The following is a 26,662-nucleotide window of genomic DNA, read 5'->3' as shown; positions in this document are numbered from 1 at the left end:
AATAATGATTCTATTTGATTTTTTCCACTCTCCCCATTTAACAGGGGCCAAAAGACAAGCAGACACTGAGCATACAGGGGAGCCCACCCTTGAGGCTCCAGGTGTGGTTAAGTCCTTGGCCCACTGTGCAGGAAGTTTGAATCAAAGACTCATAGGATGGTTTGGGTTGGAAGGACCCTTAAAGATCATCTCGTTCCAAATCCTGTGGGCAGGGACACCTTCCATGCGATGAGGTTGCTCAAAGCCCCATCCAGCCTGGCCTTGAACTCTCTCTCAGTTTGAAGTTGTTATCCCTTGTCCTATCATTACGCACCTTTGTAAAAAGTCTCTCTCTGGCTCTCTCACTTTATGTGCTGGAAGGTCCTCAGAGGTCTCCCTGGAGCCTTCTCTTCTCCAGGCTGAGCAACCCCAGCTCTCTCAGCCTGTCTCCATAACGGTGTTCCAGCCCTCAGATCATCTTTGTGTACCTCGTCTGGACTTGCCTCAACAGGTCTTCATCCTTCTCAGCTTAAGGGCCCAGAGCTGGATGCAATACTCCAAGTGAGGTCTCAGAATAGTGGAGTAGAGGGAAGAGTCACCTTCCTCAGCCTGCTGGTCACACTGCTTCTGATGCAGCGCAGGATGTGTTTGGCTTTCTGGGCTGTCAGCACACGTTGCCGAGTCATGCTGAGCTTTTCATCCAGCAACATCCCCCAAGTCCTTCTCCTCAGGCCTGCTTTTGATCCATTCTCTGCCCAGTCTGTATGTGTGACCTAAGAGCAGGACCTTGCAATTTGCCTTGTACTCCATAAGTTTGGCACAAGCCCACCTCTCAAGTCTGCCAAGGTCCCTCTGGGTGACAGCTCTTCATTCCAGTGTGTCAACCATGCCACACAGCTTGTCAGCAAACTTGCTGAGGATTCACTCGGTCCCTCTCTCCACATTGCTGATAAAGACGTTAAACTGCACTGTTTGTTGATCCCTGAGGAATTTCACGGAGTTGCCCAAGTCTTTTATATGTAGCTGAAGTGACTTCTCTTTTCAGACTTGTCTTTCTGATCTCTAGCAGGACTCAAAAATTCACCCACAAAAATTCAGACTTACGAGTGTTCCCATGTAAAACATAAGATAACCTAAAATAACTTATGGAAAAAACAATTAGTGCTATCTCACCTTGTTATCATGATCCTCTCACTGTTCAGTTCAGTTCATTGGAAAGACCTTATTTATGCTGCATTAATGATGTGCTCTAAAGAGGCACTGTGCTTTTCACTGAAACATTCTGCAACTGGCTTTTCAAAACTGGCTTGAATATTCACAGTGCAGCAGCTGGTGCAAGAAGTATTGTTCTTTATAGCCCAAGGTCAATAGATGGGGAAAAACTTCATGTTTTTTGGTTTTTCCCTATGGAAGTTCTGCAGTTGAGCTCAGAGAAGTGGCAGAATTTGTTTTTCTTCATTTGAAATGTCAGGGCTGGAGTTGTCTGCCATTCCATGCTTTATGTCAAATCTAAATTCACAGGAGGCAAATTAAAGTTGGCTCACGTGTTTTCCCCAGCATTTTTGAGCCTGGACTGGCTGGGCCATGAGAGAAAACCTTTGCAAGTGACACGGTCTGGGGTTTCCTCCTTCTCAGACAAGAAGCTTCTTCAGGGAGCTGATCTCAGTTTGGCAGTTCACCACTCCCTCTGCCCATTGGTGTTTCCCCCTACGGATCCAGCAGATGGTTTATTTGTTGTCTTTGGGTAAATTGGGCAGCCCATACCACAGTTCTTGAGGCTTTGGTTTTATTGAGCTTACTTGTCTGTGCTTCTCCCCTACTTTGTCTTTTTCTTTAATATTAACAGTCAAAAAATGAAGCAATGTGAGGGCTGAGGGGACGGGACTGGGGAAGACAGCAGCAGGGAGTTCTCATTTAAGGGCTGATGAGTGAGTATTGTGGAAATTAAATTCAGAGACCTATTCCTCACAAACTCTGAAGCCAACAAAATCTAAAGACCTTCTGATATGATCAGACTAAGAGATATAAGCCATAAAGGTATATGCATTTGCATTATCTGACTTTTGAAGTTGAATTTAATGCTAACTTGGATCTTATGACCTTTGAAGAACTGTAACAGTTTTTTACAAAAGATCAGAATATGTTAAAAGAATGACAATATTTATGTAAGAAACACTGAAAACCTCAGGGTGGTTTCACCTAAGAGGGAGAAGTTAGAGGTCTGTCAGTTGAGACTGGGGAGAATACACTGAAGCCTATCCAGATGCTCCATTTTATGGTGTAATTGAGCATAAGTAGCTTCAACATGAACTGGTCATGCCACAATTTTGCTGATATTATGTGCTGTTCGGGAACTTTGTCAAACCTATTTGTGAATGTAGGACTTGTCAAATCAAATGTGCTGGCTGGCTGTTTTAATGACCATTTTAGAATTTTATAACATTGGCACTTATGCAGGGTAAGATTATAAAACTAATTAAATTATATGTCTGGATCACGTGTGGATTGCTTACTGGAATTGGGAAGCAATTTCCTCCTGCTCCTCACAAGGTGCTTAGGCCAGAAATGTAGAAACACAACTGAGAAATGCAGTTTTGAGCCAAAAGCTTGTCTGTTACTTCTTTGGCTGTTTGCAGCTCAGCAGCTCTCTTGAGAAGAAATAGCCTTATTCAGGAACCCAGGGCAGCATTTTTCAGCTTAGGAGATATTTATTTAATTTCAAAGATTTTGATCCTGCAGAAAGAAACTTAATTATTTTTCCTTAATTTTTCTTTACTCTTTTCCCTGTGTTTTTCTTTCATGGGACAGATGGGATTTTCCCTGGGTAGCCTGTTCACAGCCCTGGCTGCAGCAGAATGCCCTGGGCATTCTTTTCATCTTTCTCCCCCTCAGGTGTAGTCAGAATACTAAACTAGATGAATAAATCAGCTTCCCTGATGTGTCAAATCCCAGGTTCCTAATGGCTCATTAAACAATTTCTAGCTGCCAGAATCAAGCAGCTTCCAAAACAGATTGATTCTGCAAAAATAAGTAATAGTACAGTCTGTCAGGTTGGGATTTTCCTTCTTTTTTTTCTTCTCTCTGGCTGATTTCCATTTTTATTTGACACTTTCAGATGCTGTCTGCATAGGGGTTTTTTTAGTTGTTCCTTTTGCTTTAAGTATTTTCTCATGTAGTAATTATCTTGTTTCAGAGTCTGAACATGCATCATAAATACAGATTTTGAAAGGTTGAAAGCTGTTTGACAGTTAAATCTTTAAAAAACCTAGGCAACTATTTATTTACCTCAGTAGTTGTTCTTTAGTTAGTTCTCAGCAAAAATGCTCTGCTAATGGTTTTCGCATACTTGCTTCGAAACTACCAGTGAGTGGAGTTCCCCCCATTCTCTCTCTTCTTTATTTGTACTGATTGTAGAGCCAGGGTTTCAGCTTCAAAATTATTTGCTCTTGTTCTTTTATTGCCAGATGGACCAAAACCGTTCCTCTTCTTTAAGCAAAATTAGTAATTGAAACTTTTTTCATTATTTGATTTTAAAGATTTTTATACCCCTTTCCTGAAAGCCATTCACCCATACGTATTTCTTATCATTATGCTTTATTTTCTTACTTCTTCTGGAATCACAGATTAAATTATAAATACCACAACCAAATATAAAGATATTTAAGCCAGTTGCTTAGATGAGCCTCAACCTGTATCTGGCTCTCACCAGCATTTTCTATGACCTTGATCAAGTCAATCATTGATCAAGTCACCACTCCTGACTGGAGAAAGAGCTGAGCATCCTCCAAGGTCTGCAAAACTCAACTCCCATATTTTTTCAAAAAAATTTCATCAGACAGAACTCAGCTGAAGTGCAAACTCTTATGAATAGTCATTATATAAAATTATTATGAGAGTGTTTATTTTAAAATGTTCGACTTGGTGACCTTTTATGATGGCCGTTAGGACTGGTGAATAATATATACTATTCCTATTTGTTTATTCTTCCAGGTCTCTGGGATGCATTTTGTACGAGATGTGCTGTATGAACCATGCATTTGCTGGACATAATTTTTTGTCTGTTGTGTTAAAAATTGTGGAAGGTGAAACACCTTCTCTTCCTGATAGATATCCAAGCAAACTGAATGCTGTGCTATGCAGGTATGTTATTTTCTTGTTTAGCAGGTTTTTCAGTAAGTTTAGACAATAACTTAATTACTACTTTTGGTTTCCAATGTTTCAGCATGTTAAGTAAGAATCCTTCATTGAGACCAGCAGCAGCAGAGATCCTAAAATCCCCTTATATTGATGAACAACTAAAGGTATGTAAGAAAAAGCAGTAGATATACACTTGCCATCTGAGTACATATTTTGCAAAAGCAAAATGGAGGCAGGGAGAACATGTTGAGAAAAAATAATTTGATAGCTGTTGATGGGAGCATTAATCTGGGGGACTTTCAGAGCTATAGCACAAATATGACTGAGGAATGAAGTCCTCATCACTTGACAAGCTGAATGTATCCCCTCTTAAATGTTATAAGCAATAAGAAAAATACATTTATGCATAACAAATGTAGATCACTTGGGCTTGGGTACATATATCTCTAAACTGTTCCGGTTAGTCATACTTTTAGTGAAAACCAATGCCTTTTGCTCTTTTTGCCCAGGCTTCAGTGCCTGTATTTGGCTCACTTGGCTTTCTGAGAAGGTGGAGCGGGAAACTGCTCGGTCAGTTTTTATATCAGGATAGTATTGGGTAATAGCTGAAGATTCTGGATAACTTTAGCATCAAGTCTTGATACTCCTTGTATTTTATTTCCTTGCAGAAAATACAGTACAAGTTCACAAACGTGACTGTGAAAAACAAGGCACTTAACTGGCAGAAAGAAACTGCTCCCATTTTTGGTGCTGTGTAAGTATTTTTTTAACAGTTTTATGGGCAGTAGAATATGAAATTGCAGTGTTGCCAAATAACATCATTGACACTTGTGTCAATCTCATAGCGCTTTATGTTTAGACAAACCTATTCTCCTAAAATACTAGAGAGCAACCACATTAGGGAGATGCATAATTGATTTAGGGAGTAAAAAAAGATTTGCAGATGAAATATTTTTATTATGTGACTTTGTAAATTGCTCATGCATGTGCAGTATGTTAATTTAGTTTATGTTAATTTGGTACCAATTGGTATATAAATTATGACCTTTGTCTTTAAATTTTGGAGGTTAAAGCTGTCATTTTAGTTAGGTCATCATTTATAGTGCTGCAGTTTCTGTACCTACTGAAATTGAATGTGAAAGCTGTGTTTTTCAAATGACACAAAACTAAAAGCATATACACTTAAACTAATACTCATCTAATACCTCTGTAGGATACTGTTATTTTTATCTTGCAGCTACAGTGAGAAATTGAGAGTGGCAATGTTTCTTGGCTCTTACATCAGCAGTGTCTTCACACATGATCTCTCTCTTAGGCGTTGAATATATATTGATTTAATTCATTGCATTAAATTACAATGCTGCAATGTTTAAAGCAAACTCCGGCATGGACATTTTAATTTTGCCTTTGTAAATTAGCTCTGCAGTTTTATGGGCAACTTGCCCTCCATCCCTGAGTTTTCTGTACAGGTTTTGTTCTGTTGGGAGCTAACAAGAGCAAAACCAGAAGTTTGTGATCCTGTGAGGAAGCAATGAACATCCCTGTTTCTTGTTTCCTCTAAATAACTGTCAAGATTTTAACAGCTCTCTGATATTTGTTTTGAATTATTAGGTAACAGCAATGAAGATTAAAACAATCCAGAACTGGTAGTGCCTTTGAGGCTATAGGACTTTCACCTTTGTTTTTTGTGACCTCTGCTCTCGTACAGGACCCACAGTTTTGCACTTGTGAACACTTTGCAGATGCTGCCAATTCTGCAGCTTGCAAGCCTCCCTTCAGGACAGGTGACCACATTTCCAAACAAAGTGTAGTTTGCTGTCAGTGGTAGGAAGAAAGACAGTTGAATTCAGCATGGTAAAACCTTTTATACATCATTTAACCCAGTTTAACTGCTGTCAGTGTATCTGTAGGCTCTCATCTCTACAAACTGTGGTTTTGGTTTCTATTTGACACTTCTGTCCTTAGTGTCTCTTGTTGACAGATGAGTCTCTGTCCTCTTGTGAGACCAAAGTTTTCCATTTTGGTATGAATAGGTATGTTTAGTATAAATACTTCACTGAACTTTGCAAGCCTTGATGTAAAATGAAACAATGAATTTATGTATTCGAGTTAATTCAATTAACTTTGAGAGGATTCCTTCCTTTTCAAATTAAATATAGTAAACTATGGAGATATTCCTTACTGTAAATAGTTTTGGGGCACTGAAATGTTTCCCAGATATTATGCCAACTCTGTCTGAATTATATTCAGTATTTAATGCTTGCTGAAACAGAGTATGAAAATCTTCAAGAAACTTTTAGTTCTTGCCTTTATCTTGTGGGCACAAGATTTCAGATTATCTATATGCACCAAAACCATTATATCCGCTTTGGAGAAGCAGTATTGTTACTTGCAGAATATATATCCAGACTTCAAATATCCTCATGCTTCTAGAAGAGACTGGTAAAACCACTTTTTTTAATATATACTGCATTTTATACCTGATCCATTGTCATTAGCTAGAATGTAATATGTAAGGTGAGTCTCATCACCTTCCAAATGGACTTCATTTTCTTACAGAGGTAGCATGTGGGAAGCACATTTATGTATATCCCAGAATCTTTAAGTATACTTTTTCAAAATCAACTTTGTAGTCTCTAAGAGGAAGAGCAATTAGTTCTAAGGACAAACATCATGCTCTTATACTATTGTTAGAAGGAAATAGAAGGTCTGCTTCTGTGCAGAGGTCCAGAGTTCCTATAAATCGTGAAGCAATGAATGGCAATTTATCTTGAGGTTTTAGAATTCAGGACATCAATTAGAGAAAAAAATCCTATGAGAAGCTTTACTGTAACTTATCCTCACTTGAGCTACAGTGTGATTATTTTTGCCCAAGTGTTTGGAATATGCAAGAAGTCATAATCTTATAATGACTGTCATTGTACTTACGAGAATATTAGCTGCCTGTATTGTCACTGGTAACCAAAATGCCAAATAATTTCTGCAATCCCAGATCTAAAGAGGTAGGCAAAATGAACTAAAAATACTGAAAAATGACAGAGAGCAGAAAAGGGGAGGAGGAAGTTAAACATAGTGAATTCCCCATCTCTGCTGTCTTGCAGCAATGCTCTAGTCCCAGTGAGTGTACAAGCAGTTGCTTGCTGTGGTGTTCTCCTCAACCATTGCTAGTTCATATTTATCTTTACTTTTTTCTCACCAGGAATTCTTTTTGCCATGCAAAGCAAAAAGGTTGACTCTAGTTTCTTCTAGTAAAGACCTCTGATGGCTTATTTTAGTCTATTCCCATTCAAGTCATAAATTTTAAATATTCAAGAAAGTATAAGGCTGTACAAGTTCAGTTTTAGCTTGAATGAAAAATTGCTTTTTTTCCCCATGAGATTCTTTTAATTTAAATTAGAGTTTTTACAGGAGACAAGAAATATGTCTACATTATTCATACTTGAAGAGTTAGTTCCATTCTTATGAATAATTGAACTCTTCTTGTCTTTGTCCTTAATCTTTCATATTTCACACTAATATTCATATCTTTGCACTATTTGAAAAACACAATGAATCTTCTCTGCTCATTTATTAAAATCCTGATTTCAAAATGATAGTCCAGGAGGAGTGTTACAATTTGTATGGTTACAAACCTGGCCTCTTAGATTATCAGAAGTGAATTTATCTCATAAGAGCAAAACCAATAATTTGAAATGAATACTTAGTATTATAAAGGTTATATAAATTATATAATAGATATATATTGTGCAAGTGAAAGGAGACTGCTAAGGCATTTCAAACTGGGGTTTAATTTTAATTTTAATTACTGTAGGATGTTAGATAAAAATCTGAGATTAGTATCCTTTTTCTGATAAAGGACTAATATTGCTCTCCTCTGTTGATAAATACAGCTGAAATGCATAACTCAATAATTCATGCTCAGCTTTCAGAGACAGTCTATGGAGACCATTTTACCTGTGAACTCTTATTATTGACTAGGACCAGAAATTCAAGAGGACAACATGATAATTATATCCGTCATTAAATACACATAAATATTCTCTGTTTTTCTAGACAGCTTGTAACAATCAATGTAAAATGTACAAGTGGTATTATGGCTCTCATTTAAAGATTGCCTTAGTACTTGGAATATGCCCAGTATTGAAGCCCAACAGGGTAAATATTTCACTGTGCTTCAATATTTATTCTTTTAAGGAGACGAATCTACCTTTTTCCATCCTCACCTGAAATAATTCACCTTCTTCACAAATCCAAGTTTAAATATTTCAATTTAAAGAGGCATTTGCTTTCCAAATGAAAGTCTATTTAGTCTGCTATAGTTCCAGAGACTTTCTAATTATGCCATTTGAAGTGTCACTGTGTTTCAATATCCAGTCAAAATACTGAAAATTTAAATTTTTATATGAAGGTAGGTTTGCTTGCATTCAATTTCAGGCAGAAGAAAGTTCATTTGCAAACTCTTCAGGAACTTTCCGAAGTACAGAAAATGACACCACGGGAACGAATGCGGCTGAGGAAGTTAAATGCTGCAGATGAGAAAGCAAAGAAGTTGAAGTGAGTTGTCCCCTAACCATGCAATTTTCCCCACCCAACAGTCTAATTGGAGAATGGAATAGTCAATGTAGAAATAAAAACAGTATGGGTCTTCAGCTACTCAAAGTCAATGAGGATTTTGGATGACAATAAATCACAGTAATTATTTATTTTCCTAAATAGTTTTAGGAAAAAAAAGAGAATTTTCACCCCAAACTGGTGCTCTGAGTACCGTGGCTATGGTTAAATAGGCATATGAGAGATTTTCATATGTGTTATAATGGGAGACTTTTTTAAATGACTGGTTATGTTAAGAATTGCCTGGTCTGAGGAGCTGGACATTTAGTTACGATCCAGCTTTTGTCAGTTGTTTTGGTCTCAGAGGTTTTCCAATAGAAGTTAATAGCTCAGAGGTTAGATAGTCTTGTCAAAGGATCAAAGATGGGTAATGGTTGTGTTGTAAAGGCTTTGTTATTTATAGGTTTTTTTATTAGGTGAGACATAATAAAATATTTTGGAAGAGATTAGGTACAGTTTCTGATGGAATATGAGAAACAACTGGAAGGTTTTGTTTGGGTTTTTTTTTTAATAAATAACAGAATATTCTATTTTGATGACACATTTGAAGTAAAGAACTAAGACCTTCATGTCCTTTTGGAAAATATGTCTGAAGAGTACTTGTGCCTGACTGGTATTTGCTACATAAATTGATTCTCATTTAAAAACACTGTCTCCTTGAATTGATGTAAAAAGTAATAAATTTAAAACCTCTTCTGCATGGTGCTTTCAGTAATATGGTAGGCCAATTCTTGTACTAATACGAAATTTGTAAACAGGAATTCTGTCTCTTTCACTTTTTAAAAATGAATGGAGATTAGGAAATAATACTAATTGCAGGATTTTTCTCGTTTGGTTTTCATTTTCATTGATTTCTTTCATTTTGATGTTTTCTGATGAGATTTTCACATTTTTTCTTTCCCCCCAAACCAAAATGAAATATATTTGTTTTGTAATATGGTGGCAACATTAATATTCAGACCTCATTCTCAGTCATGAATCTTTAAAACAGATCAACATTGAGCTCTAGATCATTGTCAGCTGACTCTGGCTGAAGATGTTGGAAACAATGCAAAAATGATACCTTCTCAGACTGGAGATCTGCTTCCAGCAGTGCAAATCTAGAGATGGGTGGGAAGGGAATATATTAATGGAAGCTGGAAAAACTGCTTAATGCAGCACCTCTCTTAAGTGGTCCCACACAGAAAACCACAGTTACCAACTCTCCCCAGAGGAAGGGTTCATAGCACACAAATGTTGCGTGCCTGACTACAGCTGAAAGGTCCCTGCACTATGTGGTGGAAGAAAACTCAAAGTATTAAGGACCTTTGGAAGAACTAGAAAAGACTGGGACTAATAATTTACTATTTCTTCATTACGTTATGCAAGCTGTGAAAGTAAAATATAATAGGGTTTGGAAATAAGGTCTGTAATCTCTTCTTGTATTCATTAAAGCCTGAGTAGATGCCATGAGTATTTGGTAACATGAAAATCTCAGTACGGAATTTGTTTTTCCACGTCTGCCTTTAGAAGATCCCTTTGTGCATGCCCTGATGTCGCATTCTAAAGACAAGTGTTCTGTATTTACAGGCAGCTGGCAGAAGAAAAATATCAAGAAAATATTAAAAGAATGCAAGAATTCAGGTCCCATAATTTTCAGCAGCTGAATGTCAACGTCCTACATGTAAGTGTGGGCTGTTGTTTTGGAGGTCTAATTTATGTGCACCCAGTGTGTAACACTTTCCTCTTTCCTACATGGTTTCTTTAGCACTAGAGGCACAGGCCTGTTCTGAGATGAGTAACTGGAAAGTGTATCAAAATCTGGACTGCTTAGCAGCACCTGTTGATCTGTGATGAGGCAAAGTACATTCAGTTATTCAGATATGGTTCAAGAAGCTCTCTATTCATTGCAGTTTTATTTTTTTAAGTTACCTTTTTCTAATTTATCCTTAAATCTAAATCTCCTTTCTTAGATGTTTTTACTGTCTATATGGCATCAGAGTTAAAAATACATTTCTTTTCAAGGTGTTTAATTCCTTTAAACATTTTAATTTGGCATGGCTGTGGGTTCTTTTAATTTGGTTAAGCATATTAACACTTCAACTGGCTTTCTAGTAAGAATGAAGCCTTGGAATGACTCCCAGAATAAGCAGTCCTTTGCTTTTAAGCTATCTGCAACAGAAGATGAGCCAGTTCAATTCTAGCACCACATCCTATTGTAGAAAGAAAAGGGTCAGTTTGGAAATAGTTGGTGAACACATCACAGAAATAATTTTTTGTGTGCTTTGTATTCTATCTTTTCTTTTGCATGTCCTCTGGTTTCCATTTTCCATTGTGCCCAGAGAAAAAAATATATTAAACCAACTTCTTCTTATGGCTGAGTCACTACTGATCATTTACAAAAATGTTAGGATTTTATTTTAGTATTTGCCTAATACAAGTCCCAGGAATTGTGTGGATCAGGGCAACCATTGTGTTGTGACCCTGCTGAAAGCTCTGTTCCTGTTTCTCTATGCTGCTTCATCATTTGACTAAGGAATCTGATGAGCAGACTCCAAACCACCTCATTCATTCTCAGCCGGGCACTACGGGCAGCTGTGTGTCCACAGGAAATGACGAACTCAGAGGGAATGGGACAAGTGAGCTTGGCATGTCTGAACTTACAGACCACGGTAAGAATACAAAGTCTGATGTTAAAATGAAAATTCCTATCCTGAAAGAAAGATTCTTCCCTTGTAGTTCATATGCGGTAGGGAAACTGCAATTTAAAAAGTGGTCAGATTTGTAAAGTTGTCAAAAAATAGAGAAGAGAGAAGGAAATTAATCTGGGTGAATGTATGTACAGCAGTGTTTAGCAAGGTTAAGTGACAGGAGGTCTGTGTTCCCAAAGTTTGAGTGACCTGTGAGCAGAGATAGAGGTGAATGTACTTCCTCCAAAGGAGATGCTGAATTAGAAGGAAATAGCTTAAACTTTCCACGTATGAAATCATTGGCATTAGAAAAGCATTCCCTAACTTACCTCTCCAGTGAAAAGGGGAGAACAAGAATTCAAAGTGTTTGCACCTTTGGTATACTTCGATGTCGTTTTCTTTATCTTTAACAATGACAGAAGCAGATAGAAGCTCTTTAAACTCTGTTTATCTGTATTGTCCACAAATACTTAGCTATTGTCTAAAGAATATGAAGTACTATATAACATGTATTTTTCTGTTATAGACAAAAAAATAGTCAAGCTTTTTGAAAAGGGTCAGACTGTGGAAATCTTGTGTTTAATGAGAATATTTTTAAGATAACATTTATATGTTTTTGTCTACAGTGTTCTGGAGTGGTGTCTTACTCTTAAATATTTAAAAATCATGTGTGAGCACTATTATGGTGAAAGATTTTTAATTAGATTAGAATCTTACAAATATGCATCAACATACTTTAAAGTAGGAAGACTACTTTTCTCTAATAGCACTGCCTTTTAGTGTTGGTTTATGTACATCTGTGAAAGTATAGGTCATTAAATTAAAGGCATCAGAATCAGTTCACTTGTGGTGGAGGTGTTTTGGGGGTTTTTAATAGCAAATGGCACTTTTTTTCTTTCAATGTACCCTCATTTGTGCCTGTGTGGTTGGCTTGCTGTTCCACTGTATGAGGAGAGATGACCTGTGTAGGAGAGAACCCAGCTGCTAGAAATACATCCTGGGGGGAGGGTGGGGAAACGTGCAAAGGGAGAGCTGAGAGAAAGCAGTAAACGTGGGTGAGAGATGGACTGGGAGAAGCATGCAGAGACTCCTAAACAGAAACAGAACAACACGCTTGGAAGGAAGGAAACAGATTTTTCTGCCTTTAGAGGTCATTAAGTTGTTTAACTATAATGACAGGAATGAGATGCATTTATATCTGTGATGCATAAGCTGGGTCAGTCCATTGTACAAAACTGAATGCATGTTTAATTGCTTGTGCCAGAATCTCTGATGGAGGAGTGGTGGGTTCATGACAAGAAGGAGTTATGGATAGGCAAGAGAAATTATATGGTTTCTCTTCTTTGCTTTGTGAATACCTTGTTATTCCTGAAGCTGATGTCAAACTTTGTTCTTACGCTATTCAGTATTCAGCCTCTTCTTTTCTTTAAGCATTTCAGTGCAACGATGCATATCCTACATGTCTAATTATTATGTTATTAATTGCACCTTTGTATTTGAAAATGTAGAAACTGTTCCAGCTATTGATTTTTCAACAGAACTTTGTTCTTGATCAACGGCTATACAATAATGAAAGAAAAAAAACTAGAAGCAAGGCTATAAAATGATTTTAGCAAGTTGTCTTTCATGTTAATTAATCTTGCTGACCCTCTACTATGTTAACAGAAGTTAGCATGTGAAAACCAGACTAACAAGTTCCCTTGTTACAACTAATAACTAAAAACAGTTTAAGAAGGATAGAAAAGGCAGGAGCAACTTCTAAATTATCAGGGCAGACCTAAAAAAATCCTTTCAAGAAAAGCTGATGAGGAACAGCAAGGGATAGTACCCCAGACCCAGCAGGTATGGAGGAAAGGTCAGAATATCTGTGGCTGATAACCTGCAATTCTTATAAAATTTACAACATGAGATGAAGAGAAGGATTTGGAGTATTGAAAAGCGAAGCTATTAAAGGATTAAGGAAAGGAATAGAGAATAAAACAACTTGCAGTTCTCTTTCAGTGAAAATTATCCAAACCATTATGAATCACAGTTGTATGTCATTGTGGAAAGTGTCAAATACAAAGGTTTAGCCTTAGTAAGTAGTTTTGAATACTGTGGCATCATGAGTCAGATGTAGTAGTGGTAGTTACAATTAACTGAAATTTGGGCAAAACAAGGCAGTGTTGTTAGATAAACAAAACCCACTATGGCAGTTTGGGGTTTTGGACTTTACAGTGGACAAGTATTAGCAATGATAAAAGCATTCAACTGCTATAGACTTCCCTGGGAAGTTTAAGCTTCTCTCCATATCTGTTTTATATAATCGGCAATGACATTCTGAACATTTTTTATTCCAACGAGTAGCCTTGTGCACTTGAGAGACATTTGAAAGAGTTCTTTGAAATCACCTATAGCTGACCAATTTGTTAGTCTTCAAGCACATTTTTTTCTGCACAATGAAAGATGTGAGTGGACTCTGTGGTTTTGATGTGGAGATGAGCTCACTGAACTACAGAAAAACTTCCTCAAGACTGTTTACAGCTGGTACAAGTTCTTGAGAACCTAAAGAAATTATCTGATTCTTATTCCTAAAGAAAAATGCTTATGTAATAGCTTTAATCTGCATTAAGTTTTTAGTTTGGGTAATTGGAAAGAAAACTTAAATTCTGTTTTGCTAATGAGATATTTATGCCAAGATATTTTATAGTTGTTTAATATTAGTTGAAAAATGTTGATATCTCTGTCCCATGCATCCAGGAATTTATGGAATTGTCATCATACAAATAATTTAACTATATAGTGGATGGAGCAGTTAATATATTGTACTACTAGAAACAATTTTGGGTTACTGTAGATATCTTTGTGTCTCTTCCATCTTCAGTTTCTCCAAGTACAAGCAAGAGATAAAAGGAGCTAAAATAAGATTTGTATAGAGATAGTACACAGAAACACTGAGCCACTGTCAGTATTAAATTCAAATATTTTTGTGTTAAACATATATATGTGTAATCTGTACATGTCTACATGTACATTTGTTTTCAATGAGCAGTGTAAAATAAAATGGCTAAAGATTAGCATCCATAGTTAATGATTAATAACTGATATCCCTTTATATTTTGATTTCGATGTTTTGTTCTCTGCTTCATTGCTCCAGTTAATTTTATTGTTTAATTATTTCAGAATGTTAAAAAGCATATTTTGCAAGTTATGGCAATGACGCAGGAATGAGCAATGCAAAATGTGTCAGGATAAACATGTACCTATATTTCCTGTTCTTACTGAGGGTTACCTGCAAAGTAAATTATTCATCTTCTCTTGTTATCATCAAAAAGAAAAGCTGCCTAGCAATAAATTGCTTAACATCATACCCACACCCACACACCCCCCCACCCCATCTCTTGACCAATTTTTTATAGAAGCTGTCTCCATTTGGACTAAAACACGTAGGCCAATGTACATTTTTCTGGAGGGTACTGCATTTTAAGTGCATGTACTTACCTTTCAACAGTGTGTTTGTGAAAATACTGGTAAGGCAAATTATATTGTAGTACTGGCAACCAGAGGTCAGTTCATCTAATAGAAAAAAACCAACAAAGCTGTGAAAAAGAACTCTGCATATTAAACTGCTCATTTTCACTAATGATAATGACTGCAGCTGGAATAAAATCATTCATTTTATAAAACACAAGCAAAAAATTATCAACAAGATAATAGGACCATCCATGACCTACAACCCAGCCTTCTTGTTATGGACAAATATGGTAAGTGTCCTCCTTTGCCAGTTAGAGCAAGGCAGTTCCAGCTGGGCAGGTTCATTACATGTTTAATATTTAATGATGTGGCCTCCCTCTAAAAAGCTACTGGAACCATCACAAAAGTAGTGCATTGCTTCCTAATATAGCATTATAATTCATCTTCATCTTCTAATTTACCTGATTGATCTTGTCGTCCACTTTTCTGATTCAAAAACAATAACCAGAGAAGCAGATATCCCCTTTACCAGAGAACTGGATATTGATATTTTAGGATGCAGAAAGTCATCTTTGCCCTAGATTTTCCACTGATAGACCACCTCAGCTTTTTTGTATGTGCTACTACACACTGAGCTAGGTAATGGCAGATTTCTCACTGCATAACATTAATTTTGAGTGCAGGTAGTTTCACAGTTGGTTGCAATGTCTTCTAATGAAGCCAGATTTTACAGCAGAGTTCCTCTCAATTCTTTGCACCACTTGTTTCCTTTTGACTTGCCTAAGTTTGCAGAGATATTGAATTAATTAGGAAACACTACTTATGGGGACTTACTGTAAAAAATGCAGAGAAGTCCGTATCAGACTATGCAGTGTACCCACCTATGTGGGAAAGTAGTGTGGAATATCAGAAATTTCTTAGTTTACTAGATAGAAAATCCTCTGGGTAGACGAGCTCAGTCTTTGCAGATGAAAATAGCATGAAGAGCAAGGCATAATCCTGTTATACAACAGTAATAGCTAAAGGTTCAGAGTTTCTGATTCAATTTCAACAGTAAAGCTTGCCTTGAAATTGGCTACAAAATCATAAGCTGTATCAAAAAGTGCTTCTAGATAGTTCAGTGCAATTACAGATGCAACAAATTTCCCATTTCCTTACCATCAGTGTTGATCTTTCTGGTTTGGATCAGTGTTTACAGTTGAAAGATAAACTGGATATAAAGCTATCTTCACTATCAAAGCCCCAGACCTTTTACAGGAACCAAATGGAGTGTTGAATTCAACAAGCCACACTCTAACAGGCATGAAGACTTAAAGCCATGCACTGGCATTCATGGCTAAGATTGCCACTTTATATTCGTATCAATATCACAGCTGGTGAGACATGGTAAACAAGGGTGGAGAGGATTTATTTTTAAAAAAATGTTCAAGAAATTATATATGTACCTATATTTTTAAGGGTTTGTTCTCATTGTACCACTTCATTGCCTGGACTGAAAGAAAGCCAAAGCAAAACAAGACTGGACATAAGGGGCATTAATAAAATATTATATCCTGCATTTTTGGATTGCCAGCTGAGGCATCCCATGTGTTCACATCCATTTTTGTAAGACTCCCAGCCCTGCATAAACTGCTACTGCAGTTAATAGACATATTTTTGTGTGGGAAGGGGTCAAGTTAAAAGAGGAGAATAGCTTCAGTTAAATACTTGTGGTATTTAATTTCTTTGTACAGAAAAATAATGTAGCCAATTAAAGCTATATGAATAAAGGGACATATTATATGATCTCTCTGATCTGTATTATACTGCTTTTCGTTTCTGCATACTGCAAAGATGATAACTTGTTAAATTCCTTAGCTTAATATCTTGCAATACATTACACCTGGCAAACCCCTAATTTCATTACAGTTTCAAAATAGCTAAGTATGTTACAGTAATTGTGTACTTTATTCCTATGTCTCCATTGCTAATTTAAAGTTATGGATATACTGCTTTGACTTTCAAGTGGGCAAAGTTCAGTTGGCCCTCAAATAGGAAATGTTCACTCATTATAAAATACTGTGCGTTTTTTCTAGCCTGTTATTTTTACAAGCTGTGTTGAAGGATTTTCAAGGTAGTTTTGTAAAACTTGGAAGGTTGAAAACCTGTAGTATTTCTGAGTAGATCTTCCCACATCTATGCACACACACCTTTGTTTTGGTTCCTGTAAAATGGTACTTATTCATACTCATGAGTAACTGAGTAACACTCTAAAAGGTGACCATACAAGTGATCACAATGCTCCAAGGCTTTAAGGAAAAAGAAGTCTGGCAAGTGAAAATAAAGCAGAATAGTACTTACAAAAAGTGGCATTAAGCACCTTTCTGCATTATTCTTGTTACATTATCCTTTGTAACCAGGAAATCTTGTCTCAATTAAGAGGACTGCGTTGCTGTGAGTTCTGCTGTGGTTAACCATTGGTCTCCTTTTTCTTGTGGTTACCCTACTTCCAGGATCATATGGCATATTCCCTGACTTGCTGCAATGATAGCGTGGGATGCTTGTGGAGAGAAACTCACTGGTTTAGTTCTGGCATTTGCAGTTACCAGTCCTACACTTGTCCTTGGAACATGGGGTGGCAAACTCCTGAGACTCTTGCAGGATCTGAGGGCGTAGCATGCTCCTCTGACCTTCTCATCTGTCTCTTGTTTTCAGTGCTTGGTTTCACACCGAGCTCAACTTGTCCCAGATTCACTTAAAGGAATACTAAATCTGATTTATTCTCACAAAATCAAGATTTAATGAAGTTCGCAAGTTTAAGCCAGAAATTGGAAAATTAATCAATGCTTTTTTTTCTTTTTTTATCATTGACTAGAGCATTATTGTTCTTGTTTAAGGAGTTCTTCCCTTGAAGTATTGCCTCTGGAGAGCAGGAGCTGAACTCTAGCCATAAGCTCCTCCGGAAACCTTTTCCAAATCTATCAATTCTTCAACATGCCTAGCTACTAAAATCTTTTCATAGCTTCACAAAGATTCTTAGCTTACTTCTTACAAGAAGTCTTGCTCTTGCAGATTCACAGAGGAAAGCTTGCAGAATGGAGTCTTTACAGAGCAGTTATATAAAAACCCCCGAACACTTCCAAAGTGTGGGGAGAACAGATTATGTTACTGTATAGCTCCTACCTTTTTCCTAATCTATTTTTCATACTGGTTTAGTTTGGCATTGATAAAGAGAGTCTATTTCAAAATTCACCTTGGCCAATGACTACAGTTAAAATTATTCTGGCCTAGTATTTTTAAAAATGGCCAAAGAATTCCCTTCACTCCTTCCAAAGCATATTGTTAAAAAACACTTATGAAACTCTGTGAATGAACTCTGTGAATTTAGGAAACAGTTAGAAGCAAATGCACTGAGATTGTATATACCGAATTCAGTATATACTGAATGCAGTATGAAAATATACTGCATACTGGATTCTACAGCAGATACTTTCAGATAATTTCAGTGTTTTAAATCCTCCTTAGAAAGATATTAGTTTTTATTCCAAGTTATCCTACCTACAGAGCAACATAGCTTTACACTGCACTTTAGATGCAAGGTTAAACTAATGTAAAAAAAGATGCACCACGCTTTTACTTGCAAACAAAGCATCAGTGAACAGGATGGTGTTGAAAAAATTTTGAAAGGACTCCCAGTCCAGCCCCAGCTGGAGTTTTATGGTTTACTTATCAAACTAGAGGGCATTTCTGGGGAGCTGAGACAAATTATATAGTGATGCCAGAAGCTGGAGGCAATAACAAATGAGGAAGAATTTACTCTGAAAGAAGCTGTAAATGCTGAATTAGTTCGTATATTCTACCAGTTTAGCTTTCACTGCATCTGACTGTCAGACAGCTGGGCGGAGGAAATGAGAAGATGACAGCAGTGAAGATCTTGGTTGAATTTTCCTGCTATATTTTGTGCTTCACAGACCAAAGTGTGCCCCTGTGATCTTGTAAATATGTGTTTTTGCAAGTGAATTTCATCTAGGTGTTTAAGGGCTCAACCTTTTTGCTTGGTTGCAATAGTTTGCTAGTTTTTCTTACTTGTTCAACATATGACTTGTATTATTGCTTATATCCAAATTAAATGCATTTTGCATCTTTGCTACATCCAGACTCTTGTGTGCACAACTGCTTACACCATGTTTGGATGTGAGCCATTCCCATTCATTTTCTTCTCTTTCTGTAACTTCTGGTTGTGAAAATATCCCCAATTTAAGTCTTAAAAATGGCATTCTTGAACCAAATCTCAGGGAGAAGGAAACAAGTCTCTTAAGGGGCAGATTTTGTGTTAACATGTGGGTTTTTTCCTTCTCAACACTGGTATCAGACTGAAAGGGAAAGTGTCAGGAGGTCGATATCTGCCAGATTCAGGAGGAAATCTGAGGTTTTATTGGAAAGTATACTTTTTTATAAAATAAGTTTAAAATAACTCAAGGAGTAAGATAGTTTAAAGTTGATGTCATTGGGTCACTTTTCCATCAATTTCCATCTCTTGGTCTGTTCCTGCTGGAAGCAGTGTGAATAGTAGGGCAACTTTTACAATAATAAGGACTCTTATGCATAAATGAAATGGCTTCCAAAACTCACTAAATGCTCCATGTTATTGACTAAATCACTATGTTGTTCTTTGTCTTTATTCACCCCTCATTACTAAAAAGATTTCTGAATATTTGGAAGATTTTTAGATTTGCTGAACTTTAAACCATGTTTGAAAGGCGGCATGGCTTCATCTTCACTGTCACTGCCCACCAGAGCTCCCATTTCTGTATATGTGACAGCTAGGAAATCAGAAGAAAAAATAGCAAATTATTCATAAAATTAGGGGAAAATGTGATTAAAATCTTCCTTCTTGCTGTTCATTTTTGTTAACCATTCCTTTCAAGAACTTCTTTTTTCCTCTCATGCTTTGTCACTGTACTTACTGATTAAATACCAGGTGGTGGAATGTTTAGGGGAAAAAAAAATGTGTCCTTCAAAATAAAATATTTCTCTTGGAAATTTAATTTTGGTTAAAAAGAGGTAATTTTTCCTTGGATAAACACTTTGAAACTTGCTACTTTCTTTCTAACATCAAGTAGTATGTGATTCTGATCAAGACCACTCTGATTTACACCCTCTCTATCTCTTTTTCTAACCATTTCACTATAAGTAGTCTTCACTCAGTGACACCCATAGCATAATTGAAGCTTTTTACTTTTTTTTGAAATGCAAAGAGAATTATAAAATATTAATGTTGAAATTTGGTTATTTTTCTAGTTCTCATTTAGAAGAATTCACATTATGTCTAAGCTGCACATGGCCATGTCAGAAGATGATTCATTTAACAACTTCACAGTCCTTCTGTGCTTCTCCAGAAGGATTGTACAGAGCTTTCATGGGCACAAAAGTCCTGTACATCCCCTAGTTCACTTCTTAAATGCATGTTCTGAGAGTATGTTTCAGCCTAGTTTAGAAGAGATGGACAAAATATTCCACTCTCTTTCTGAACCATGAAACTTCAGAGCTTGAAAATGCATATATCACCTATGCCTGGCCATAGGATGGTGATTCACTTTGACTGAAAGTTTTAAACTTGAAGGGTTTTGTCTTATACAGGGAAAAAAACCCAAACACCTCAGCCCCCCAAACCAATCTGAGTGACCTTAGATTATAATAAAGAATTTATTTTATTTTTTCTAATCATATGGGTATTGTCCTGAGCTGCAGAGGGGCACAGAGCCCTTGATCTCCTTTGTGGTAGAATTCCTTGTCCAGGATGATGTAGCTCAGGGAAACATATCTCTGTGTTTCAAACTTCTCTCCTACTGACAGTGCTTCAGCACTTTATGTTTTCTTTCTTGAGGGCAGAAATCCCTTTCTGTGTTCTCTCTCTGTGATAACTGATGCACAGTTCTGAAGAGAGCTGCCCAGCCCTGTGCACCAGCTCCTCTTGCCAGATCCCAAGTTTCTGCTTAGCTTGTTTAATGTGTATGTTAAATATGTGCACACACAAATAGATCTGGGGTGATTCCGAACTGTTTGAGAGTAATCAAATAGCCACAGCATTATAAAAGAGTATAGGTTGGAAGGAACCTCTGGCAGCTTAGTCCAATCCCCTGCTCAAAGCTGTTCTTTTCAGATCAGGTTATTCAGGGGTGTCTGATCAAGTTTTTAACACCTCCAAGGGTTGATTGAGCTCTTGCAGCTTCCTTAAGCACTGTTCTAGTATTTGATCACACGCTTTTCCTTTTTTTTTTCTTTCTTTCTTTTTTTTTTCCTCTTTTTTTCCTTTCATAATGTCAAATTAGAATTTAGGATGTTCCAGATGTTTGCGGTCAGTTGTCCTATCACCATTCACCTCTGCAAAGAGACTGGCTCCATATTCCTTTTATCCTGTGATCAGACAGTCACAGCAGCAAGGTTTCCCCTTCACCTTCCCTTCTCAGGGCTGAAGGGACCCTGCTCTCACCCCCTTCTTACACCTAGGTGCTCCAGCACTGTGCCCAGCCTGGGTGCCACTGTGCCATCTGCTCCAGTAACACCTGCCTGTTTGGGATCTAACTGATATTTGCTCATGCATTTCCACAGAAAGGAAAGGATCAGGGCCACCTTTGTGTTACTGACAAGGTCCTGCCTGTGGCTGTCTTGCAGCCCAGAAGCAGAAGGCAGAGGAATGATTTTTCCTCCTCTTGCATCAGTGCCCAGCATGGCTCATGTACAAAGCCTTGCAAGGGGGACAGTGCATGGGTCTTTGTCCTGGCCCTCTCTCTCAGTTTGCTGAGTTTTCTGTGTCAGATTGTGGTAGCAGAGATATGGTGACACCACTTTCTGGTGTCCTGGTTCACGTCACCATCTTAGGAGTCCATTATGTGTCATGACAGTATGTGTCAGAGCAGTTGAATGATTTGGTTCTCACTTTCCTCTGCGTGATACTGTCCAGACCGAGGAGTGTAACAACATGAAACTGTAGCGACTTTTTTCCTTAAGGTAGGAATGTGGCAGCTGAGAAAATCTGCCTTTTTCCAGAGATGCAATGAAGTCTTTGGATCAAAAAAGTACAATAGTTCTTAAGAGTCAAGTGTGACTCTGTTACTGTGAATACAAATAGTGAAAGTTTGCATATGTTACATCATTTTTTTTCTTTTACTCTTTTTTTTTTTTTTCTTTTAATAAAAGAGGCTTTACTCATTGTCTTCTGCATGGTCTGGAATGTGGGAATACTACATCAATGCAACAATGACAAGTATGACTTTGAGGCACAAGAAAATTAAACATATTTATCAAAGTATTTTCATCTCTTCGGAGAAAATTGTTGTTGCTGAGTTACCATGCTACCTGAAACAAGCTTTTGGTGGATTTAAGCAAAATATTACAAGTATCACATTCCTCTGTTTTCTGTATAGCTTGTCTTCTTGGGAAATAACCATGCTTTTATGATTTTTTTTTTTTGATAATGGGTTTTTACCCTTCATTCCACTATTAGCATCATGTTACTGTATAGAAAGAGATCTAAAGAGGAACTGTTTTTATTCAAAGCTTGTTTTCTGTTGAATATCTAATACAAGTATCAAGTGTCTTAGTGCCGTGCCTAAACCATCTAGCAATACCAAAACAACAGCTGAGTTTGTTCTGAATTCAGTGCTTTGTAAGCAAATAAAAGCTATTGTGACTGGCCTTGGTGCAATGTGCACAGCTGGATAAAGCACAAGATGCTTTCAGAGATCAGCTGAGAGATACGGGGGTGTGAGGAGGCAGAAACAGCTGTACAGACCCTTCCTCGTGCTCCCTATGGAGAATATAAGTATGCTGTATCAGAGATGTTCAGCTGGAAGCCAGCCCAGCTGTCAAAACAGAGGCAGGGTCCCCAGGGTTCTGCAGCAGCAGTTTTGATTCTTCTTTCAACACGATAGACTTGGCATTGCCCTCACTAGCACCACTTCTTTACCAGAGTACCCCCCAGGCACAAATAGGCATAATATCTATTTTATTTTTCAGGAAAAAAAGGACAGGGTCAAGGTCCTGTCACTGGAGTCCATCAGGCTTTGCAATGGTCAAAGAGAGGTCAAACAATCAAGCCCAAAGACCAACATTTTTATTAAAAATACTTCTCTGAAAGCTAAAACCAAAGAATTTTCTTCTGTGCTACATTACTTAGTGTGCAACTTCACCGCTAATGTTCAGGAATGGGAGCAGTAACCAGCCTTTTGTCACCTGGTTTGTGGAAATTGGAGGGGTAGATGAAATCACATGGAGTTTTGGAAAAACTCAGGTAGCAAATATTGCTCCTGAGGATGGACTGCAAACAAGGAAATGGAAGCTTATGAACTCCCCTGTGAGTGCCTGCCCTGAGCTGAAAATACCCACTCACTCAAGCTATCTGCGCTTGGGCTTTACTAGGCAAACACAGGTACAGCTTGCCATGTTGATTTATGGTATCTGCTGTGCCAGATCCACTTTATCTATTCTTGAAATTCATCTGATCCTGTCTCTCAGCTCAATAAGCTGTTCTATACTCAGATAATTCTGCAGAGAACCAGATATGTCTTGTGCATCTGTAATACATAGAGGACTGGGAGCTGGCTCTACTTTGCCAAGACTCAAAGAATTGTTATACGGAAACAGTTTAAATAAATGTGTAAATGCTATGAAGACTCCTTCTTTAAAGATGCTAGTCATAAAACCAAAAGGTTTTAAGAACTTTTATTAGGTACATGCCAAATTCTCCTGCACTGGGCATTCTGTCTTCTTTTAGAAATGCCACTTGGAATTGGTCTCTGAATTGGGGCCAGTAAACTTGTATACCCTGGAACATCTCTAGCATCTGAACTAGCATTTCAAATTGTATTACTAAGCTCGAATTAACTGGCTGTCTATAAACAGCTGTCAAACCAATTTCACAAATGATGGGGTGAATAATTCCAACAAGGATGCAAAAACTGGCATGGAAGTGGGATACAGCCACTGCCAGCCTCTGCATAGTTCAGAGGCATCACCAGTTTAGTATGGTCATGGGCTGCTCACAAAGTATAGTGCTTACAGTAGCCAGAGCAGACATTTTAAAGTTACAATTATGAGTAAAAAGACTGATTTTGATACCTTGTTTGGTTGGAAAGGGGAGGCTTGCATTTTTTAGCACAGCAAGAAACAAATGCAGAATGTGGGAGGAGAAGATGACTCAGATAACACCAGTATAGTCTGGTGTTTGTATTGCAACATAATAAATGGACTGTTTTGTATGTATTTGAATGCACATAGACAGAATGCAGATGAACCTAATAAAATTACCCCAATCACTGGGATGACAGCCTCTCTGCAGGAAAGAAAAATTGATCACCTCACATGGAAAAGGAGATGCATCTTGATTTTGTAGTGTTCTTTCCACGAAGAAAAGATGATATTTAAGATTCACTTTTTAATGAAGTGCTGGATTTTTCTGTCAAATGGCACTTTGTAGAATTCAAGGAATTAAAGAAATGCTTTCTTTTTGAGAAAATGTTTTTGGGTTGGGGGTGCTCTTCTGGAAACTCAGGTATTGATTTGTTGATTGTTTGGTTGTTTAGTTGGTTGATTTTTTCAAACTAAGTAAGGTGAAAAATAGAAACAGGAAGGATTAAGATTAGAAATTGTGACAGTTGAGCATGGGGCTTTTATGCATCTTTCATTAGTATCTTAAAACAGAAAACTGAGTGAAAATGTGTCAGCATTTTGGAGCTAAATAAGGTTTATAAAGAAAGGAAGTGTTTTTGAAATTACTTTGGAGGCAATAGATAGTAGACCTGATATCTCAACAGGAGAGCTTAACCATCTAATGCTGCAGATAGGTACACTATTTTTCCTGAGTTCTCTTTCTTTCACCTTAAAGATTAGAATTATTGCTCCTGTCCTAACTCAAATGTGCTTTAATGGATTTTAATTGCATTCTGCTGTTTGAATCCTGTTGGGTTTTTATCCATGTGAAGCAATTAAAAAATTGATTAAGAATTTTTGTCATATTGTTTGCATTTAATTTGTTTCAATGCAATAAAATTTAAGATAGTTCTTATTTCTTTAAAGGGCAGACTTAATTGAGGAGTGTGGTTGAAACTAGCATTAGCTAAAATTATGACAATGACAATGATGATTTATGACAGCTGAACATTAAATATTTTTTTGTCGTCAACTAACATTTCTTGTACTAATATCCCCCTGAAGGAGATGCAATCAGACTTCAAGCTGTTTCACTAATTCTTTCATACAGAGTCTGGGATGCTGAAGGATTTCACCCAGTGCAGAGTGGCTGGAGTGTCTTTCAAGCTGTGAGGAATGTGTTGAGTTTTAATAGCAATTATTGTACTTCATGGGCTCATTGGCTATATTAATATTGCACTCACTGCTATTGCTAAAACTTGTGATAGGAATAAATTGAGAGAGCATGACACCAAAGTATGCATAGCTTGACTTTATACTAGTTTATTATAGTTTTGCTTCAAGAAAGTTTGGAAAAATATGTAGATTTAATTTCTCACATCTTTCAAACATTTACCTGATATATATTGTTTTCCATTTTAGCTTAGCAGTTGCATTCACCACAAGTTATATGTGTTAAAGAAAAAAAAAAAAGAGCTATAATTTTAGCTCACAAAAACTGGATTCAATTCAATAATGGCCCTGCCTTGACTCAATGATCTCCCATAAGGTTCCAGCTTGATTTATTGTATTGTTTAGAGATTTCAGTGCAATATCAATATAGATCCCTTAAGTTCAGTAATTCACACATGATGAGGATTTACCCTTTGCCAGAGACAGCTTTAACACTGCCTATCATATCATTAAAGACAAACATTTTAATCTGAGAAGCTATCCTTTGATTTCAATTATAGAATGCATTGCAGTTGACATAACATTGGTGCTATAAAGTTCATTTAAATCTTTTTCAGATCATACTTTTCTTTCTTATATATGCTATAAACTCATAATTGCCTTTAGAGATCCCTGAAGATCCAGAGATTGCAGAAGAATATTATAAAGATGAGTTTGAATCCTGCTCAGAAGACAGTGAAGAGGAGGAAGATGCAGAATTGTCATGGACAGTCTCTAAGACAAATCACCAGGTATATGTGACCTTTGAGAATACTGTATACACTTGATGCTCATTTTCCATCAGAAAACTGAGTTCCTTCCCAGAACTTGTCCTACTGACATTGCTGAGTTTTTTTTTTTTTTTTAGGAGTGTGTGAATATAGCAATAGCATGAATTAATTGTATGCATATTATAAGATATTGATGAGAACGATTTTTGCATTCCTTCAAGATTAAAGATAACACTCCCATGAATGCCTTAAGGTAGATCATTGTCAGAAAACATCCTTGTGACTCAAAAACACTCAGAGTGGGATCCTCTCAAATGCTAGCTATGATTTAAATTAAATTAAAACTGAGGGTATTCTTCAAGCATAAGATCTAAGTTCCAGCTCTAATTCCCAGGCAAGGATAGTCACTTATAGTTCCTTTCTATATTAGAAATATTTTCTAAGACAGTGTGATGAATGATGAGCCTAAACAGCTGCAAGACTTGATCAGCAAATCTGTACTTTCCCACCTCATAGAAGGTGTCAGTGAAGAGAAAACTTATTGTTGAAAGGCTTAAAGTAGCGTTATCAGTTGAGGCTGCCACAAGAAAGTCAGGGATTGCAGTGTGAAGGTTGAAGATTATTGGAAAAGGCACCTAATTTAGGTCTGATCAGGATGAGCTGAGATGAATCGTCTCCAGTCATCAAGTCTCAGTTAAATCAATAAACTTAAGTGCCTGATGCAGTTCTGAAAACGGATCT

General features: G+C 37.1%; 1 protein-coding gene across 1 annotated transcript in view; it reads left to right on the top strand.

Moving 5' to 3' along the window:
• Positions 1-26,662, top strand: part of NEK11 (NIMA related kinase 11) — a 76,554-nt gene that overhangs the window by 25,677 nt on the left and 24,215 nt on the right. Inside the window, exons 6-12 of the mRNA XM_066193554.1 lie at positions 3,970-4,119; positions 4,202-4,280; positions 4,785-4,870; positions 8,551-8,670; positions 10,297-10,390; positions 11,243-11,378; positions 25,818-25,942. Of these exons, the coding sequence (XP_066049651.1) occupies positions 3,970-4,119; positions 4,202-4,280; positions 4,785-4,870; positions 8,551-8,670; positions 10,297-10,390; positions 11,243-11,378; positions 25,818-25,942 (790 nt within the window). The remainder of the gene's footprint in view (positions 1-3,969; positions 4,120-4,201; positions 4,281-4,784; positions 4,871-8,550; positions 8,671-10,296; positions 10,391-11,242; positions 11,379-25,817; positions 25,943-26,662) is intronic.

Source organism: Chamaea fasciata, unplaced genomic scaffold, assembly GCF_029207755.1.
Source record: "Chamaea fasciata isolate MVZ Bird 193981 ecotype frontalis unplaced genomic scaffold, bChaFas1.0.hap1 SCAF_1, whole genome shotgun sequence".
Lineage (NCBI taxonomy): Eukaryota > Metazoa > Chordata > Aves > Passeriformes > Sylviidae > Chamaea > Chamaea fasciata.
The sequence above is the reverse complement of the archived record's forward strand: the minus strand, read 5'-3'. Positions and strand labels throughout refer to the sequence as shown.